The 21,759-nt window shown below is 42.0% G+C and overlaps 1 protein-coding gene across 1 annotated transcript in view; it reads left to right on the top strand.

Moving 5' to 3' along the window:
- The first annotated feature begins 704 nt into the window (after positions 1-704).
- TRIM54 (tripartite motif containing 54) overlaps positions 705-21,759 on the top strand; it is a 31,976-nt gene continuing 10,921 nt past the window's right edge. The window contains exon 1 of the mRNA XM_049904010.1: positions 705-872. Coding sequence (XP_049759967.1) covers positions 705-872 — 168 coding nt within the window. The remainder of the gene's footprint in view (positions 873-21,759) is intronic.

The following is a 21,759-nucleotide window of genomic DNA, read 5'->3' on the forward strand; positions in this document are numbered from 1 at the left end:
GTTGTCCTCCCACCCTGGGACTTGCATAGTGCCTTTCACGCGGGCTAATTTAGAATTCTGTGTCACTGCCCTGGAAGAAGAGCCCAAGCCAGAGCATGGAGGTCAGGGGCTCACGGGAGCCTTCTGAGGGGAAGCAAATGAGAGACTGACACCTCTGCTAGCATACCCTTCACCATAAGCAATGAAGCTCACTCCCTGCTGTTGCTCAAGGGAGCCACCCATTCCTGAGTGAGTCAGGGTCACTCACTCAATGACAGCTGTGGCTCGCCTTACATGAGCTAAATTGGGAGCTGGAATGACATACAGATGCCCCTTGCCTCCCCACCCCCATGTTAAAGTTAATCTCCTCTCTGTGGAGTGAGGGACAAACAGTGCTGCCCACAGAGTGAACAAGAGAAAGTCGTTTGAGAAACAAAAGGAGAATTTTCCAGGGACAGAGGGAGGGATAGATTAAGCTACATGTGCCTGGCTAGGGCATAGAGCAGAGAACAGGGTGAGACAGAAGTGTCTGGAGACAGCCATCTAAGGACGAGGCAAGTTGTTAGAGGAAGGACAGGAGAGATAGCAGAGCTATTTCAAGAGTGAGCAACAGAAGGGAACATAAGAATCTGCAGACTGTCTAAAGTAAACGAGGAAGGGTCCAGAGTTAGTGAGAGAAGGCCAGGACCAGGGCCAAGGCCAGGGCAGGCACGATCGCTGAGGGGATGAACTTCGCAGTGGGTTTCAAGCCGCTGCTAGGGGATGCACACAGCATGGACAACCTGGAGAAGCAGCTCATCTGCCCCATCTGCCTGGAGATGTTCTCCAAACCGGTGGTGATCCTGCCCTGCCAACACAACCTGTGCCGCAAGTGTGCCAACGACGTCTTCCAGGTGGGCTCCCCGGGCGGGGGTAGGGACGGGTGAAGAAACATAGACTTGCAATAAGACTTCGAGCCAGGTCAGAGCTGAGTCCCGAGAAGGTGATGGGTACCATGCTGTGTGAGGTGGGTGGTGGCTGTTGTGACAGAAGAGCAGAAAAAGGGCCTGACTCCTAGCAGGTCCCAAAGTGAGCATGAGTCAGCAGCTGCGCCGTAGGCTGGTGGTGCAGCCTATGAAGTACAGCAGCTGGAATGCCAGCACCTACAGAGGAAAGAAGATCCCATAGAAACTGGGAGGGAGGTGATCCCACACCAGGCCCTGTCACAGCCTGTGACAGACTGCACTCCAGTGTGGAGCTTCAGATTTTGAGAGTGATATGGAAAATATGGGGAGAAGATCAACAAGATAATAAAATATTTAAAGATAAATCCTGTGAGAAAAGGTCTGTGATGACAGAGAAACTACTTGTATTTAAGACAAAGCTCAGTTCCCTGATTCTGTGGGGGCAGTGTTAGACACAGTGGGAATTCTCCCCAGCTTATATCCATAACCTGTGCTCTGCTCCAGAGTGTTCAGTAAAGAGGCCTACTGGTGAAAAGCATTGAGGTCACTTGACTTAAACAGAGAGAAGGGAGATAAGAAATTTTACTTTCCATAACTAATCGATCTCACAGATACCATTTTAGCCACTGGTTTCAAATATAAAAGCAGCATATACCAGAGTGGTTTATAAGTGAGCTTTCTTTCTTGCCCTGTGCTACACTGGAGTACTAGTAAGCTATGAAATGGAACAAAGATCAGAGAAAGTGAGAGGGAAAGACCTGGATACCTTGCAAATGAAATAACTCTAAATAGGCCAGAGCTGGCTTTGTATGTATGACAGTGATAAGGAACTTCACGAATAAGTTCTTCATCTGTATCAGAAATTATGAGGAAATGTGTTGAACACAATTGATTTTTAACTTAACCAAGAAAATGCTTCCCTTTTAAGTTCTTTGGGGGCAAAGAAGGGCAAACTAAGATGGGGCTGTCCTGCAGCTGTGCCCTTGCCCGTCAGCTGTCTGCCATCTTTCCTTACCGCCTAGCAACCTGCAGTCTCTTTTACCGTCTTCTCATCGAGGCCTATTTCCATCCCCTATTCCTCCAAGTGTCCAAACCTGCCATTATTTGGCTCTAGAGTACAAAGCCAGAAGTTTTTCCCTCTGTTGGGGTGTAGACTCCTATGCCTGCTCATCCCGGTCATCAAGTCATATAAGAGAGGCAACTTTGTCCACTATCCTGTTTTTTCCCTTGGTCTAATTTTGAACATTCTTTAGACTGAGGTGCCTGGTGGGGGGGATGGCAAAAATCTCATGAATTTATACTGAAACACCCCTCATTTGAACCTGAAATATGTGAAAGCAAAAAGAAGTTTTGAAAGCTAAAGTAATGTGCCCTTTAAAAAAAAGTGGTCAGGATATTAAAGTACAAGCCACACAGTAATTGTGTGGTGGGACCCAGGAATAGGTCACATACATGGAGACTAGAAGATGTTTAAATGACCTCTGTTGTTCCAGTTGGTCTTCTGTACCCAGGCACACTGCTTTGGTCCCATGAAGCTCTAGAATACTGATGTGGGCCCAGAGAGAACTGGGGATGGTTTGGGTTTGGGTCCAACACTGTACAGATTATTTGGGAGATAATGTGATTCCAGGCTTCGGGATGGTTCTTTGGGAGTGATGTGGAACAGCCCCTGGGCCTTCCAAGAAGATAAGAGTGAACAGCTTGTTTCCTTCATGTTTTATTTGGGAAGGCCTGGTGGGAGGCTGACCCAGTTCTTCAGCCACACTTATGTATATACATCTCAGTACATCCCCCTCTAAAAGATGAACATATTTAGTTTTTTCACACATTGCCTCCACATTTTGACAACTCGGCACAATCAGATCGTCTGTTTTCTGAGTATGGGGATAAGAATAGGGCTTTTGGTTCCTCTATATAGGGTTGCTATGACTTAGAATTGACTCAACAGCAATGGGTTTTGTTTTGTTTTGATCTTAAAACTACTTAGGAAGAACACCTTAGAACATTGCCTGGAAAGTTAACAGGACTCATTATTATAAAAGTTAAAAAGTGACAATCATATATTTTTAATAAGCAATATACATATACACATACCTTTTTTTTTTTTCAAATAATATAGGAGTTTATATCATGAAAAGTGAATCTGCTACTCACCTCAGACCCTCAGTCTCCTTCTTTGGATAGAGGTAACCATTCCCAGCTTTCTTAGGTGTGCTCCCAGAAATTTTCTGTGGAGAGGTACATGTTTGCACTTATGTATTTATATACGCATATTTAAACACAAATAAGAGCATACTAGACTCATTGTCTTACACTTGGCTTTGTTCACTCACTCTCAGCGATTGTTCCATCCCCACACATTCAGATCTGTGTCTTTCTCTTTAATGGTTCTGTGGTTTTCCCTAGTTACGGCTGGACCACAGTCTATTTTAGCAGTCCTCTAAAACATTGTCCAGTGTTTTGCTGCTCTAAAAACTGCTGTGATGGACATAACGCTCTAAAGGCTTCTGTGAAGCAGGAATTTTGGGGAATTGTGATTTTATAAGATCAGGTTAACCAGAGAGCCAGCAAACAAGATTTGAAAAGATAAAAGCATTTAATTGAAAATATTGTACAGTATTAAGGGGATGGGAGGAAATCATATTTTTGCCTTTTACTTCAAGTCCCTGTCCCCATACATAACATATTTTGACCTAGTTGCCATTAGAATTTAACTAGTTTTCTTTGGAGCCGTAATGCATCTCTGTTTCTCTGAATTTAAACTGAATAAAACACAAAGCACCGCCTTAACCTCCTCAAATTTCTGCTTCCCTCTGTCCCCACACTTGCACCCACTCAGCTACCAAGAATTTTGACTAGATGAAAGCTGTTGGTGTGGGAATTTGACACAAATATTTTCTCATGTGTTTCTGTATTTGTGAACTCGGTTGTGTCTATGCCACTTTAATGCAAGCCTTTGGTTTATTTTTATACTTGCCCCCACTTCACTGTGGGCACTTGCTTATGACCTGTAACGTGTTGTAATTTAACAGACAATCCGGAGGCCTTGTGAGAAGGTTGTTCAGGAACAGCTTTTCTAGAGGGTTTCCATTTAGGGAGGGACTTGCTGAGGTGGGAATACTAAGAAAGAGCCTCCGTCTCTAAGGCAAGAGCAGTCTTGGAAAGAGATGAGCTCCGTTTCACCCCACCCCGAATCCCAGTTCTTTATCGGCTAATTGTTAGGACCCGTTGTCAGCAGCCTTAGGCCTGCCAGTAGAAATCTCACACAGCCTTCCTCCTAGACCATTTCACCCCCTATGGTGGGTGCCAGGACTCCCCAGCCCAACCTTGAGCAGGTATCATTTATAAGAAATTGGTTCATCAAAACCTTGTCAACTGCGTTAATCTTATGACAGAGTTAGGGACCTTACTTAATCTTTAGGAGAGAAAATTGGTTTGGTGGAGAGAAAAAACCTGGACTGAGATTTAGCATTCCTGGGTTCTAGTCCCAGTTTCTTTGCTAAATTGCCACATGAGCTAAAGCAAGTTATTTCGCTTTTTCAAGCCCGTTTTCACATCTATAAATTGAAGGGGTCTTTTCAACCTGTCTTTAACATCCCTTGTAATTTCAATGATCTGGTTACACAAATTCAAGGAATATTACTATGTGTCCTTGATGCTTTTGAAGAGGACTGGCTGGTTGTCTAAGGAGCCCTGGTGGTGCAGTGGTTAACGCACTTGGCTGCTAACTGGAAGGTTGGCGGCTCAAACCCACCAGCTGTTCTTCAAGAGAAAGATGTATCAGTCTGCTTCTGCAAACATCATAGCCTTGGAAACCCAATGGGACAGTTCTACTCTGTCCTATAGGGTCGCTATGAGTTGGAATAGGCTTGATGGCAGTGGATTTGGCTTTGGATTTCCATTGTTTAAGGGATTTCAGTTCTGTTACAGGGTCCTAACTTGACCCGTCCTTTTGCTTATCAATTTACCCTTTAGCAGTAAGTCTCCGCGTATCGAATCCCTTGTGCCAGGTCATTTGCTGGATTCTGTCAGCTATGGCTAGCCCTCCACTCAAAATCCCTCCCACCTGCAGCTCAGCTTCTGCGGAAACTCGGATTCTCCTAAGGCTCTTCAGCTCTGACCTTTCTGGTCTTTTGCCTGCCATTCCTCATGGCTTTCCCAGGGTATTTCAAGTTCCTGGCTCAGAGAACCTTCATGGCCTGCCATCCATTACTGGCCACCTCATCAGGTGAGGGGAGATGGTCTCCAACAACCCCTGCCTCCTGGGCCAGTGTCCCGAATTAACATCTTCCTGGATAGCCAGGGAAGAGGGAAAACAGTGTGAGAAGTATGGATTTGATAAGAGTAACTGCGTTTACAGGGCATCCATCTAGAAGGAACATTTCTAGTCGATGCTATGGAACATTACAAAGGAAACAGAAGGCACCATGTAGCCTGAAAGAGAGAGAACTCATGGCATGTATGTCACACAGAAGCCTTGAGCATAGTCAGAATTAAATTCCACTTATTTATTCCTTTTCATTTTATACATTGCAGTAAAGGAAGAATAGCTATTTCATGCCCTGTGGTTCTGTGTGGTCATTTATTTTTAAACTCTAGATTAGGATTGTTAACAATCCTTTGTGTTTGCACAGTGTTTTATAATTTATAGAGTGCCCTCACCTACATGATTCCATTTGAATTAGAGAGAAAGGATGTTATCTCCATTTTGCAGGGAAGAGAGAACGCAGGAAACGGTACAGTCACACAAACAAAGCGACAGAGTAGGAACATAAATCCAGGTGTTCTGTCTACTAGACTGATGGAATTTCCTCCACCCATCATGCTATTGGCACATGAAATTTTACTTTATGGGGCTGTCTCCCTATATAAAAGTAAGAGTGAAGGAAAGAACCAAAACAATTACATGTACGATAGAACCAATCAGTTATTAGTCTTAAAATTGAAAGAAAAACAGAAGCAGAATATATGATTTTGCTAATGGGAGATTGGCCAGCTGAGTGATTGTTAGCCCAGGTTCAGACTGTCAGCTCTGGGGAGGCACTAAGGAGGTTGCCATCTACACCTTAGAGTGTAAAGTTCTATTTGTGATGAGACTACTGAGGGACTTAAATCAGGGCAGAGAGAATCTCTTTTTTGTGCCATGGACCCCATTGTCAGTTGGTGACACCTATAGGCCCCTCCTAAGAACCATGTTTTAAATGCATAAAACATAATACATATGATTATAAAGGAAACCGATTGCATTAGAACACAACATGCATTATCAACAGGGGTGGCATGGCCCCAAGGAGCAAAAATTGGTTCTTGAGGGAGGGGAGAAAAAAATCCTACTCTCTTTATGTATAAAGCTCAGATAGACGTACAGTACATAAACGGATATACAGTATGTCTGTGGTATTAGAACTTAATAGGTAGAGGGCTATTAGGGATACATGGCTTAAAGAACTCCTGGATGGGATAATAATGAAAAAAGTTGAGAAACAGTGGAATATAACGAAATACTGTAAACATGTTTGATAGAGTAACATATGTGCTTCTTGATTAACACATTAAATAATGAGACTCAGCAGTGGGCCTGTTAACTAATTTAGAGGTAGTGATAAGTGTAAATGGTTTTCTGAGATTTCAGCAACAACTGTAATGTGATCTGAAAATACCTGTGATTTCTGTTGGTGAAGAAGTCACAGCTACTCTGCTAAAACTACTGTGGTTTGTTGCCTATGTTCATGATTGAAGGAAATGCTCCATTTCTACTAGAGAGCGGTAAAAATAAAGGAGTAATTTGTTTCCCCTCCGAGTTCACAGAGACCCTGTGGCCTCCGGGTTAAGTGCTCCTGTATTAGAGGCACTAGCTTTTTCCCAAGCATCGGGGCCCAAAGTCCCAGAACGGCCTTTGACTCCTTCCGTTCCCCCACAACGAAGTGATGGGCTGGTCCTCCGGCACCTTCAGCCTTTCCAGGCTCTCTGCCGCTGTCGCTGTCGCAGGGCAGCGCCGTGACTTGCATTGACTGGTGCGTTTGCTTCCCAGCTGATCTCTACCTTCAGCCTCTCTCTCCCCTCCTGTCTAGCCAAACCACCTCTATTAGATTAATATTCGCTTTTCTTTTCCTTCCCAGTTCAGAAACCTCATCTACAAAATTAAGCTCAGACTCTTTACTCTGGAGTTCAGAGCACTCCATGAGACCCACCTTTCTAGCTTTCCCCTTTGCTCCCTTCTTGGTACCCTACATTCCTACAGTTTGTCTTATCTCCTGAAACTGTTCCCTGTTTCTGCTACTCGTCTTCTGCTACCTATCTACTCATCTTCAGGGTGCACTGTTAATGACAGCTTCTTAAACATCCACTCCATTTATCATTCCTCATGGTTCTCATAAGTAATGTTTTATCTTATTGGCTGTTACTTTTTTACGGCAGCCTAGCACCCCTTTTCCTTTCATGTCAGGAATGAACACTGCATTTAAAAAATATAAGTTTACTTAAAAAAAAAAAAGGAGTAAGAAATCACCCATAACTCTGTTACTCAATGACAATTATTTCAAATATATTTAATTTTATGAAGTAATTTATACTCTATAGAAATTTGGGAAATATAAATGAATACAAAGAAGAAAACTTAAAAGTCACTTGTAAATGTCATAACCCACTACAGAATTGGGATCTTACTATCTATATAGAATTTATGTCTTAAGAGCTTGGCTACAAACCAAAAGTTCAGCAGTTCAAGTCCACCAGCTGCTCCTTGGAAACTCTATGGGGCAGTTCTACTCTATCATGTAGGGTCGCTATAAGTCAGATTCGACTCGATGGCAATGAGTTTTTTTTTTTTTCCCATCTAAAATTATAACATGAGTTCTTCCCATATTAAGAACTCTCCGTTAAAGATGGTTGCATTAAAAAAAAAGATGGTTGTATAATATTTCATTGTACCATAATTTAACCTTTCCTCTACTAATAAATATCCAGGTTGTTTCCAATATGAAAAAGCAACTTTTATTGTTTATTTTTATTGCAAAAATAATACAGGTACATAAATGGTTAAAGGCTACAGCTGCTAACCAAAAAGTTGACATCCACCAGGCGGTCCTTGGAAACTCTGTGGGGCAGTTCTACTCTGTCCTATAGTCATCTACTATGAGTCGGAATTGACTCGATGGGAGCAAGGTTTTTTTTGCTTTGTTTTGTTTTTTGTTATATAAATTCAAACCTCATAGATATATCAATTGTGGAATATATATATCTTCCAAAATCCCCTCCCTGAGAGATAAATACGGTCAACAGGTTGGGGGTTCGAATCCACCCAGAGACACCTCTAAAGAAAGGTCTGGCAATCTACTTCCAAAAAATCAGTCATTGAAAACCCTGTGGAGCACAGATGTACTCCGATACACATGGGACTGCCATGAATTGGGGCTGACTTGTCTGCAACTGGTGTTTTTTTGTATGATAAGTACTGTGAGGACAGAGGCCATATCTCTCTTCTTTGTCTTTCCTGTCTATGTGTCTTGCCCTAAGTAGGCTCTTTAAAACTGTTCCTTGAATTTAATATTTAAATGTAATAAATATCAATCCTACGTGGAAACAAAGGGCTAAGTGCAAGTTGTGGAGCAAGGAGTGAAGCTACAGGATGGACTGTGGAGAATACACCCTTCTAAACGCACTAGGGTTATTTCAGAGGAACTGGAATTTCAGGGATTGCTTACATCAGACAGGAAGAGGGCACTTCAGGGACAGCGAGGTGGAGACACAAAGGAGAGAGGTGAGATGACTGGATCACACGAGTCACAGTTAAACAGAGGGAGATGGTGAACTAAACGGTATGAGAAGACAAGGTTGTTATAAAACCACCAATGCTCTGACCCCATTTCACATATACACCAAATCCAAAACCAGGTCTTCAGATCAGTGCTTCTTCCCCTATGTTGTTGTTGTTAGGTGCCGTCAAGTCGGTTCCGACTCATAGCGACCCTATGTACTACGGAACAAAACACTGCCTGGTCCTGCGCCATCCTTACAATCGTTGTTATGCTTGAATCCATTGTTGCAGCCACTGTGTCAATCCATCTCATTGAGGGTCTTCCTCTTTTCCGCTGACCCTGTACTTTACCAAGTGTGATGTCCTTCTCCAGGGACTGATCCCACCTGACAACATGTCCAAAGTGTGTAAGACATAGTCTCATCATCCTTGCATCTAAGGAGCATTGTGGTTGTACTTCTTCCAAGACAGATTTGTTCATTCTTTTGGCAGTCCATGGTATATTCAATATTTTTCGCCAACGCCATAATTCAAAGGCATCAATTCTTTCTCAGTCTTTCTTATTCATTGTCCAGCTTTCACATGCATATGATGCGGTTGAAAATACCATGGCTTGGGTCAGCGCACCTTAGTCTTCAAGGTCACATTTTGCTTTTCAGCACTTTAAAGAGGTCCTTCGCAGCAGATTTGCCCAGTGCAGTGCGTCTTTTGATTTCTTGACTGCTGCTTCCATGGGTGTTGATTGTGGATCCAAGTAAAATGAAATCCTCGACAACGTTAATCTTTTCTCTGTTTATCATGATGTTGCTTATTGGCCCAGTTGTGCGGATTTTTGTTTTCTTTATGTTGAGGTGTAATCCATACTGAAGGCTCTGGTCTTTGATCTTCATCAGTAAGTGCTTCAAGTCCTCTTTACTTTCAGCAAGCAAGGTTGTGTCATCTGCATAATGCAGGTTGTTAATGAGTCTTCCTCCAATCCCGATGCCCCATTCTTCTTCGTATAGTCCAGCTTCTCAGATTATTTCCTCACCATACAGATTGAATAGATATGGTGAAAGAATACAACCTGACGCACACCTTTCCTGACTTTAAACCACTCAGTATCCCTTTGTTCTTTCCAAACAACTGCCTCTTGATCTATGTAAAGGTTCCTCATGAGCACAATTAAGTGTTCTGGAATTCCCACTCTTTGCAATGTTATCCATAATTTGTTATGATCCACACTGTCAAATGCCTTTGCTTAGTCAATAAAACACAGGTACTGGTATTCTCTGCTTTCAGCCAGGATCCATCTGGTATCAGCAATGATATCCCTGGTTCCACATCCTCTTCTGAATTTGATCTGAATTTCTGGCAGTTCTCTGTCAATACACTGCTGCAGCCACTTTTGAATGATCTTCAGCAAAATTTTGCTTGTGTGTGATACTAATAATATTGTTCTATGATTTCCACATTCAGTTGGGCCACCTTTCTTGGGAATAGGCATAAATATGGATCTCTTCCACTTGGTTGGCCAGGTAGTTGTCTTCCAAATTTCTTGGCATAGATGAGTGAACACTCCCAGTGCTGCATCCATTTGTTGAAACCTCTCAATTGATATTCTGTCCATTCCTGGAGCCTTGTTTTTCACCAATGCCTTCAATGTAGCTTGGACTTCTTCCTTCAGCACCGTTAGTTCCTGATCATATGATACTTCTTGAAACGGTTCAACGTCTACTAATTCTTTTTGGTATAATGACTCTGTGTATTCCTTCCATCTTCTTTTGATGCTTCTGTGTCACTTAATGTTTTCCCTATAGAATCCTCCACTATTGCAACTCAAGCCTTGAATTTTTTCTTCAGTTGTTTGAGAAATGCCGAGTGTGTTCTTCCCTTGTGGTTTTCTATCTCCAGCTCTTTGCACATGTCATTATGATACTTTGCTTTGTCTTCTCAAGCCACCCTTTGAAATCTTCTGTTCGGTTCTTTTACTTGATCGTTTTTTCCTTTTGCTTTAGCTGCTGGATGTTCAAGAGCAAGTTTCAAAGTCTCCTCTGACATCCATCTTGGTCTTTTCTTTCTTTTCAAGGACCTCTTGCTTTCTTCATGTATGATGTCGATGTCATTCCACAACTTATCTGGTCTTCTGTCATTAGTGTTCAAAGTATCAAATCTATTCTTGAGATGGTCTCTAAATTCAGGTGGGATATAGTCAAGGTCATATTTTCGCTCTCTTGGACTTGCTCTGATTTTCTTCGATTTCAACTTGAACTTGCATATGAGCAATTGATGGTCTGTTCCACAGTCGGCCCCTGGCCTTGTTCTGACTGATGATATTGAGCGTTTCCATCATCTCTTTCCACAGATGTAGACTGTTTGATTCTTGTGTATTCCATCTGGCGAGGTCCATGTGTATAGTCACCGTTTATGTTGGTGAAAAAAGGTATTTGCAGTGAAGAAGTCGCTGGTCTTGCAAAATTCTATCCTTCCATCTCCGGCGTTGTTTCTATCACCAGGGCCATATTTTCCAACTACAGGTTCTTCTTCTTTGTCTCCAACTTTCGCATTCCAATCACCAGAAATTATTAACGCATCCTGACTGCATGTTCGATCAATTTCAGACTGCAGAAGCTGATAAAAATCTTCAATTTCTTAATCTTTGGTCTTAGTGGTTGGTGAGTAAATTTGAACAACAGTCATATTAACTGGTCTTCCTTGTAGGCATATGGATATTATCCTATCACTGACAGCGTTGTACTTCAGGATAGATCTTGAAATGTTCTTTTTGACGATGAAGGCAACACCATTCCTCTTCAACTTGTCATTCCCAGCATAGTAGACTATATGATTGTCCAATTCAAAATGGCCAATACCAGTCCATTTCAGCTCGCTAATGCCTAAGATATCCATGTTTATCTGTTCCATTTCAATGATTTCCAATATTCCTAGATTCATGCTTCGTACATTCCAGGTTCCAATTATTAATGGATGTTTGCAGCTGTCTCTTCTCATTTTGAGTCATGCCACATCAGCAAATGAAGGTCCTGAAAGCTTTACTCCATCCACATCATTAAGATTGACTCTACTTTGAGGAGGCAGCTCTCCCCCAGTTGTCTTTTGAGTACCTTCCGACCTGGGGGTCTCATCTTCTGGCACTTTATCAGACAGTGTTCCGCTGCTATGCATAAGGTTTTCACTGGCTAATTCTTTTCGGAAGTAGACTGCCGGGTCCTTCTTCCTAGTCCGTCTTTGTCTGGAAGCTCAGCTGAAACCTGTCCTCCATGGGTGACCCTGCTGGTATCTGAATACCGGTGGCATAGCTTCCAGCATCACAGCAACACGCAAGCCCCCACGGTATGACAAACTGACAGGCACGTGAGGGTCTTCCCATATACCATGCTGTATTAGTGCCCTCTCTTAAAACACAGAGATGTTACTAATAAGCAACATTGGTATTCATCAATGGGATGAGAAAAGATAACAATTTTATCTTCTTATCCAGCACAGATGAGTTTCTCTAATGAGTCACCCTGCATTTGTTAAAGGTTTGGAACGCAAGTCAGACAAGTTTTGATGAGAGGAAAAAGTAATATTTCCCAAACTTTATTCTCATTTCATTTTCCTGAATTTTGCCATACAGAGTGTGTACCACCTGTACTGTGACTTAATATTTTTATTTAAAAGGACTCACATTTTTTAATATATAATTTTTTACTGTGTCAAAGGACTCACTTTTACAGCTTAAAATTTACCTTGCTTACTTTGGACACCTCATCAGGAAAGACCAGCCACTAGAAGAGGACATCGTGTTTGGTAAAGTAGAGGGCCAACGAAAATGAGGAAAACCCTCAGTGGGACGGCTAGCTGCAATGATGGGCTCAAACATACTAACAATCATGAAGATGGGCACAGGACCAGGCAACATTTCACTCTATTATACATAAGGTTGCCATGAGTCTGGAGTTGACTCAGCGGCAACTAACAACATTCTAAACAATAAAATCTATTAATTTTTTCCAGTTTTAAGGGCTTGTTAGTTACGTTTCTCCTAACATGCATTAAAATAAACACATAAAAATTTTAAATGTTCATGTACATACCACCTAAAATCTTTATGCCTACCATCAGTACGTATACCATATTTAAGGAAACACTGAGTGTGCAGGTAGCACACACTGAGGGCCTCTAAACAACATGAGTGCCATGAACCAGAGAGCCCTTGGAAGTCCAAAAGATAAACTATTTTATTACTGGTCAAATTTAGCCCTAGTGCCAAAGGGCACATGTATATATTGGCCAGAGGTTAGGAAAGGAAGTGGGGTGGGGAGTTTGGTAGTGGGAAACATCACTGAACCGATTATAAAATGGAACGATTCCCTGGAGGTTAAGAGGAAAGCCAGCCAAGCCATAGGTGTTATAGGGCTGGAGGAATTGGGCTACGGAAGTGAGAGGGGACTATGGGAACAGGACATGAATGCTCCAGGGGAACAGCACCAGCCTTGGGTCAAATTTTGAAGAAGGCAGAGGTGCAGCCCCTGCCCTGTGTGTTCTCCCGCCCCCTCTTCACCCTTTCCAAGGAAGGTGCTCATCAAACAAAGGACTTAGAGCTGTCCTGCCTGAATTGCGTTGTCCCAGGAGAAAGGCTCAACCAATGGGATGAGCTGCTAAATAAATTTTTTTGGCAGGTGGAGGTATGGTGAAGAGGTAATGTCTACCCCTGAAGTCAGTTCTGTTGGTAGGGAGTTTGAGGTAAAACCCTTGGCTCAGACATCCTAACAAGTCCCCAAATGAGAGGTAAGCCAAGGATAAAGACCCTGTGACTTTCACCTCAGTTTTCACTGGTGCACAGAATCAGAGATGTTCAGAGGTCTAGTATTTCCTCCTATCATACCACCACCACATCCTGGTGTCTCTGAGAAGGGTTATTCCAGCCCCTGCTTCAGTACTACCATGTCAGGGTGCTCACTTCCTTGCTAGGGACATTTCCCATAGGTGGACAACATTAAAAGAACATTCTTAACACAGTGGTGAATGTCCTTCTACCATTAGCCCTGTTTTTGTAGAGAAAATCTAATCCCCCTTCCTCATGACAGCCCTTCAGTTACACGAAGGTAGCAATACATTCCCCCTGAGACTTCTCTAGGAGAAATGGTACCAGCCTTTCAGTCTTGGGTTAACACATTTACCTGCCAGGACCTCCCTGAAAATGATTTGTGAGGATGGGATGGCCATAGCTTTGAATTATTTTTTGTTCCCATTTGTTTTGTTGTCTTCTGCAGGAACATTTAGTCATATAGTGAATTCCCTCTTTTTTCCCCCTCGTATTTTTCATCTTCCTGATTACTTTTATCTCTGTTCTTTCATCATAGATTTAACTTTCTACTGCTTAAAATGTGGATTTTGTTTCTATATTAATAGTAGATTTTACTTGATTCCTTTCCTTAATTCTATCAGCTCACTTTTCATCTCCTGTCTTTGATCGTTTATATCTCTTCTTTAATCAAAGAGATTATGTCTTCTTCATTTCTTTAAAAGTGACTGAAATTGAAATACTATTCTGTTTCTTGGGGCAATTTTTCTTCCAAAGGGTATTCTTCATCTGTCCTTTGCTTGTCATGCTTTTCTTTTTGTATCATCTTGTGTTTCCCTGTTGCATCCCTTCTGCTTATCATTCATCTTTGGATAACCAAACCCACTGCCTTCCAGTTGATTCTGACATATAGCAATCCTATGGGACATAGTAGAACTGCCCCATAGGGTTTCCAAGGCTGTAAATCTTTAGGGAAGCAGACTGCCGCACCTTTCTCCTGCGGAGCACCTGTTTGGTTCAGATTGCTGACCTTTCGGTTAGCAGGCGAGAGCTTTAACCACTGCACCACCAGGGCTAGTGATCTTTGAATGGGGTAGTTTTTATTCCCCGCCCCCCCCCCCGAGGCTGAGGGTGAGTCTTCTTGACTCAGCCCTCTGTTTACCTTGGCTTTCTTTCACTGTTTTCTTAAATGAAAGCTGGCTGGCTGAATGTCATCACTGGTTTGTAATCTCGCTTCAGTTGTTTGGTTCCTTTGGTGTAGAGAAGGAATTAATAAGCAGTCCTGTGCCTCAATTTGGTTATGTTGTCTCAGAATATTTTCACACGTTATCTAATGATTTATCTATTTATTTATTTATTTTTTTAGAGTAATATGCAGCTCCTCGGGAGAAGGTCTGTCCTGAGATTTGAGCTGTTTCCTTTTCACAGACAAGCAGACCATTCTGGTTGAAAGCTGAGGCCTTATGGCACTCCATGGCACACAGGTCTTTGGCTTGATGGGCCCTCTTTTGTCTACCTCTGCTCAAATGACTGGAACCCGCAGCACAGTTGGTTTTCAAACTGTTGTTTCTTTCCTCTGTGAAGGGTTGACGTTAAGCCCTTCAGGTCCTTTTATTTACAAGTCTTTAAAAACAAAACAAAAAACCATTCTCTGCCTGAGATACAGAGAGATGAATGCTAGCTCTGGGTATCATCTTTCATTTGGTGTAAATATTATTGCATCTGACAATGTGGTATAATGATTATTAGCACAGGCTCTGAAGCCAGAGGGCCTGAGTTCAAATATTGGCTCTTCCACCTATTAGCTGATGGCTTGTGCAATTTAACTTCCCTGGGCCAGTTTTGTCATCTTTGAAATGGGGCTAATCATAGTACCTACTTCAAAGGGTTGATGTGAGGATTAAACGAGTTAATACAAATAAAGGACCCAGAGCAAAGTCTGGCATAAAGTAAGTGCTCAGTAGATGTTAGCCTTCGTCATTATATTTCTTGTAGTTTAAGTCATGGGGTAAATGTGCATTCCCTCTGCCATCTTTACAAGAAGCTCTTGTGGATTAAATTCAGCAATGTTTCTAAAGCCCAGCCCAGTGCTTGATACAAAATAAAAAAAAAAAAACCCACTGCCGTCAAATAGGCCCTCAAAACATACTTGTTGGATGTTAAATAGTGAGTGTACCTGCATTTGTGTCCCCAAAAAGAAAAGGTACACTGAGGGATGGAGGTAGGGGACAAAGGCTACCCAGGAGGTTGTCTTTGCTCTGAGCTAAAGCTTTAGAATATTACCCTTTCTTTTCATTCAAACATTTATTGAATGCCTCTCTATATGCCTGGCGCCAGCAAATCAAAGGTAAGTAAGATCCCTCCAGTGGCTCGCAGGCCTAGAGTTCTCCCAACATCTCCTTATTCACTTGGATTCTAAACATTGAAAGGTATTGCTTGTATTAACCAAGCAAAAGCCCAGTGATCTTACTCTTTAACAAATTCCCTAAACTCAACAATATTCGTAAATTCTAGCTACTGAGAAGACCAAAAGCACAAACATAGCCTTGGATAATTTCAAAGCAATCCATTCCAGCCTTGTGATAGGCTAAAGTGTTACCTTCTTATGAGTCTCAAGAAGTTCCAGGAAAAAAATTGGTATTTATGACCCATGCTAGTCATTCTCCCCAAGACGGGCTGCCTAATTCATTTGGGGCCACGTTTCCTATCTTGCCTACAGCCCTTGTAACAGAAGGTTCAAACGAGACTCTGAACTTGGATGCCTTCTGTGTAAGCGCACACATAAAGGTCCTTCCAAACCAGTCTGCAAGAGCAGGAGTGGCCCCTTGTTGTTGGTCTATCATTTGAACCACCCAGAAGTTGGCAGTAACAGAGGCCTACTGGGGCTTTCTCACCAGCTCCAGCAGGGATGCCAAGGACAAGCGAGGGACAGGCACAGATGTGGAGATGGAGCACATAACAGGTTATTCCACCCCTCTTCCAGCTGAAACACCGTTTACAAATCTAGCCTCTCCTCCCATCAGGGATGAAAAAGGCAAATATTCTTAGGAGGCTGGCTGGAAAGCCAGTCCTTCTGGAGCAGCCCTAGCCCTGGGGGCAGAGGTGGTTCTCTCCTCTGAATGACTTCTTCACACCTTCATTCCAATACACCTCTCATAACTAAAGTCTTTTTCCTTCACTTGGTGGTTCTTAGCATTTCTTCCACTGTGCAAACACCTGGAGTTAAAAAACCAAAAGGGAAGAACACACTCGGTATTTCTCAAGCTGAAAGAACTGAAAAAAAAGTTCAAGACTCAAGTGGCAATATTGAAGGATTCTATGGGCAAAAAGTTTAATGACTCAGTGAACATCAAAAGAAGATGGAAGGGGGAGGCAGGGCTAAGTTGGTGGAGTAGTCAGAAGATTCCTGTGGTACTTCTTACAACAAAGACCTGAAAAAACAAGTAAATTGATTATATATGACAATCTGGGAGCCCTGAACATCAAAGACAAAGTTGAGGAATTGGCCTGAGTGGCAGTGGGAGGGAGAGATGGTTCAGAAGCAGCAAGGAGTTGCCAGACCTGATTTGGCCAGCACCAGCATCCTGCAGGCTGAATTGGCTGGCGCATGTGGTGAGTCAAGCAGTGGCACTTGGGATGCATATCCACATTGGGAGAGACCCAGCAGTGGAGAGTCTGCTCAAGCCTCCAGAACCAGCAAAAAATGCCACTCAATCAGCAAAAGATAAGTGCAAGGGTCTAACGTACCGCTCAGATTAAAAAAAAAAAAAAAAAAACCCTTCCGGGAAGTACCTCTCTCACATTTTCCTGCCCACTCTGCTCCAGGTACCAGCCTGGCTTCAGCAATTGCTGCAGTTCCTGGGCCAGAAGTAGGACCCATCGTGTGTTCTGAGCCATTCCCCAGCTTTGGAGAGGGAACAAATTAACAAACAGGAAAAAATAACCTACCAGCTCCCCTAAGTGGGGAACTCAGGGAAGGCACAGCCTCTTTGCCTAGGTAGGCACAGGCATAAGGGGTCCATGGACTTTGAATGCCTTTCACCCCTGCAAAGACTTGTGTGGGCTCATGAAGGGTCAACAGCGTAGGCCCTCATTAGCACTATATAACAGGGTATATACCTGAAGCCTATTTTCATCTGTATATGCTATAAGGGGAAGTGGCAGATTCATGGCATTTGACACCACCCTGACCATTAAACAGGGTCCTCACACACATCAGAGGCCTGAGGACTGGTGGCTCCACTCACTTCACCAAGCCACACCTAATAGGGGTCCAAGAATAAGTGGTGACTCCCAGTCTATACAGCCAACAGCATTGGGCACCCATAGTCTGGTCACAAAATCCACCTACCTACGCACTCAAGGGAACAGGGACATGCCTTCCACCCAGACACTCAGGGGCACCAGTCAGCTCCCTGCCTTGGTCAGTGCATGACCCCCTACTGCAGCCAGATACCTCTGCCTACTCCAATCACTGCTGCCCATCCAGGACTGTAGGTGAGAGCCTACACCACACATTCAGTGGCTGACAACCTGGACACCTGAGCTGAATCCACCCAAGAAATGTAGATGGACTCCTGGGCTCACATGTCTAGAAACAGCTCTAGCTGTTTCAAAGACGTGAAAGTTTCAAAGATGCCAATAATCAGCCTAGCTGACATGACCAGCCTATTCTTGCATATCAGGACAAAACAAAACAAGAAGCTAGGACACAGTAAGCAAACATAAAATAAATAAATATAACAACTTAATGACGGCTCAGAGATAACAGTCAATATAAAATCACATAAAAAGGTAGACCATGGTAGCTTCACCAAGCCACCAAAACAAAGAATCAAGAAACTTTCTGGAGGAAGAGAATTTCTTGGAATTACCAGAGGTAGAATTCAAAAGACTAATATACAGAACTCTTCGAGAGATCAGGAAGGACATCAGGCTAAACACAGAACAAGCCAAGGAACACATAGACAAAGCAATAGAGGAACTTAAGAAGGTTATTCAAAAGCATAATGACAAGTTTAACAGGCTGCAAGAATCCACAGAGAGACAGCAAACAGAAATTCAAAAGATTAACAACAGAATTTCAGAATTACACAACTCAATAGAAAGTCATAGTAGCAAAATCGAGGTAATGGAAGTCAGAATTAGTGAGATTGAAGACAAAGCACTTGACACCAACTTATTTGAGGAAAGATCAGATAAAATAATTTTTAAATATGAAGAAACCCTAAGAATTATGTGGGACTGTATCAAGAGGAATAACCTATGAGTGATTGGAGTACCAGAACGGGGGTGGGGGGTGGGGGTGGGGAGGGAGAATATCAGAGAATACAGAGAGAATTGTTGAAGATTTGTTGGCAGAAAACTTCCCTGATATCATGAAAGATGAGAGGATATCTGTCCAAGAAGCTCATGAAACTCCCCACAAGGTAGATATCAAAAGAAAGTCACCAAGACATATTATAATAAACTTGCCAAAACCAAAGATCAAGAGAGAATTTTAAGAGCAGCTAGGGATAAACAAAAAGTCACCTACAAAGTAGAGTCAATAAGACTAAACTCTGACTACTCAGCAGAGGCCATGCAGGCAAGAAGACATATATAAAGCTTTGAAGGAAAAAAATTGCCAGGCAAGAATTATATATCCCACAAAACTGTCTCTCAAATATCATGGTGAAATTAGGGCATTTCCAGACAAATAGAAGTTTAGGGAATTTCTAAAAACCAAATCAAAATTACAAGAAACACTAAAGGGAGTCCTCCGGTTAGAAAATCAACATCAGATAACAACTCAAGACTAGAACACAGGACAGAGCAACCAGACATCAACTCTGATAGGGAAGTCATAAAAAAAATCAAAGCTAAAACACGGAAAATATGAAAACAGAGATGTCAATATGTAAAAGAAGACAACATTAAAACAAAAAAGAGAGACTTAAAAATGTAGTCATAGATCTTTGTTATGGAGAGGAAGTCAAAGCGATATAAAGAAATAAAAGATTGGTTTAAACTTAGAAAAATAGGGGTAAATATTAAGGTAACCACAAAGGAAACTAACAATCCTACACATCAAAATAAAAAACAAGAAAAACATAAGGACTCAGCAAATACAAAAGCAACAACAATGAAAAATATGAAAAGGAAATGCATAAAGAAAAATGACTCAGCACAGAAAATTAAGTGGAACAAAGAAACTGTCAACAACACACACAAAAAAATACATCAGAATGACAGCACTAAACTCATACCTATCAATAATTACACTGAATGTAAATGTACTAAATGCATCAATAAAGAGACAGAGTGGCAGAATGCATTAAAAAAAAAATGATCCATCTATGTGCTGCCTACAAGAGACACACTTTAGACTTAAAGACAGAAAGAAACTAAGACTCAAAGGATGAAAAAATATATATATCAAGCAAACAATCAAAAAACAGCATGAGTGGCAATATTAAACTCTGACAAAATAGACTTTAAAGCAAAATCCACCACAAAGGATAAGGATATATAATGATTAAAGGGGCCAATACACCAGAAGGACATAACCATAATAAATATTTTCACACCCAACCACAGGGCTCCAAAATACATAAAGCAAACTCTAATACCACTGAAAAGAGAAATAGACAACTCCAAAATAATGGTAAGAGACTTCAACACATACTTTCAGTGAAGGACAGAACACCCAGAAAGAAGCTCAATAAAGACATGGAAGATCTAAATCCCAAAATCAACAAATCTGATCTCATAGATACAGAACACTCCACCCAACAGCAGCCAAGTATACTTTCTTTTCCAACGCATATGGAAGAGTTTCCAGAATAGATCACACATTAGGCCACAAAGCAAGCCTTAACAGAATCCAAAACATCAAAATATTACAAAGCATCTTTTCTGACCATAAAGCCATAAAAGTAGAAATCAATAACAGAAAAAGCAAGGAAAAAATCAAATACATGGAATTATGCTGGGTGAAATTAGGTAGTTGCAAAAGGACAAATATTGTGTAAGACCACTACTATAAGAACTTGAGAAATAGTTTAAACTGAGAAGAAAACATTCTTTTGTGGTTGTAAGAGCGGGGAGAGAGGGAGGGTGGGAGAGGTGGAGCATTCACTAATTAGATAGTAGATAAGAACTACTTTAAATGAAGGGAAAGACAGCACACAATACAGGGGAGGTCAGCACAATTGGACCAAACCAAAAGCAAAGAAGTTTCCTGAATAAACTGAATGCTTCGAAGGCCAGCGTAGCAGGGGCGGGGGGTCTGGGGACCATGGTTTCAGGGGACATCTAAGTCAATTGGCATAATAAAATCTATTAACAAAACATTCTGCATCCCACTTTGAAGAGTGGCATCTGGGGTCTTAAATGCTATCCAGCAGTCATCCAAGATGCATCGATTGGTCTCAACCCACCTGGAACAAAGGAGAATGAAGAATACCAAGGACACAAGGTGATTACAAGCCCAAGAGACAGAAAGTGCCACATCAACCAGAGTCTACATCATCCTGAGACCAGAAGAACTAGATGGTGCCCGGCTACAACCAATGACTGCCCTGACAGGGAACACAACAGAGAACCCCTGAGGGAGTAGGAGAGCAGTGGGATGCAGACCCCAAGTTCTCATAAAAAGACCAGACTTAATGGTCTGACTGAGATTAGCAGGACCCCAGAGGTCATGGCCCCCAGACCTTCTGTTGGCCCAGGACAGGAACCATTTCCAAAGCCAACTCTTCAGACATGGATTGGACTGCACAATGCGTTGGAGAGGGAGGCTGGTGAGGAGTGAGCTTCTTGGATCAGGTGGACCCTTGAGACTATGTTGGCATCTCCTGTCTGGAGGGGAAATGAGAGGGTGGAGGGGTTTAGAAGCTGGCGAAATGGACACAAAAAGAGAGAGTGGAGGGACAGAGTGGGCTGTCTCATTAAAAAAAGTCTCATTAGGGGGAGAGTAATTGGGACTGTGTAGCAAGGTGTATATGGGTTTTTGTGTGAGAGACTGACTTGATTTGTAAACTTTCACTTAAAGCAAAATAAAAATTATTTTAAAAAATCTAATACATGGAAACTGAACAACACCTTACTCAAAAACTACTGGGTTATAGAATAAATTAAAGACAGAATAAAGAAATCCACAGAATCAAATGAAAACACATCTTATCAGAACGTTTGGGACACAGGAAAAGCAGTGCTCAGAAGTTAATTTATAGCAATAAATGCACACATCCAAAAAGAAGAAAGGGCCAAAATCAAAACATTAAACCCACAGCTTAAACTAGTAGAAA

Source organism: Elephas maximus, chromosome 12, assembly GCF_024166365.1.
Source record: "Elephas maximus indicus isolate mEleMax1 chromosome 12, mEleMax1 primary haplotype, whole genome shotgun sequence".
Classification (NCBI taxonomy): Eukaryota; Metazoa; Chordata; class Mammalia; order Proboscidea; family Elephantidae; genus Elephas; species Elephas maximus.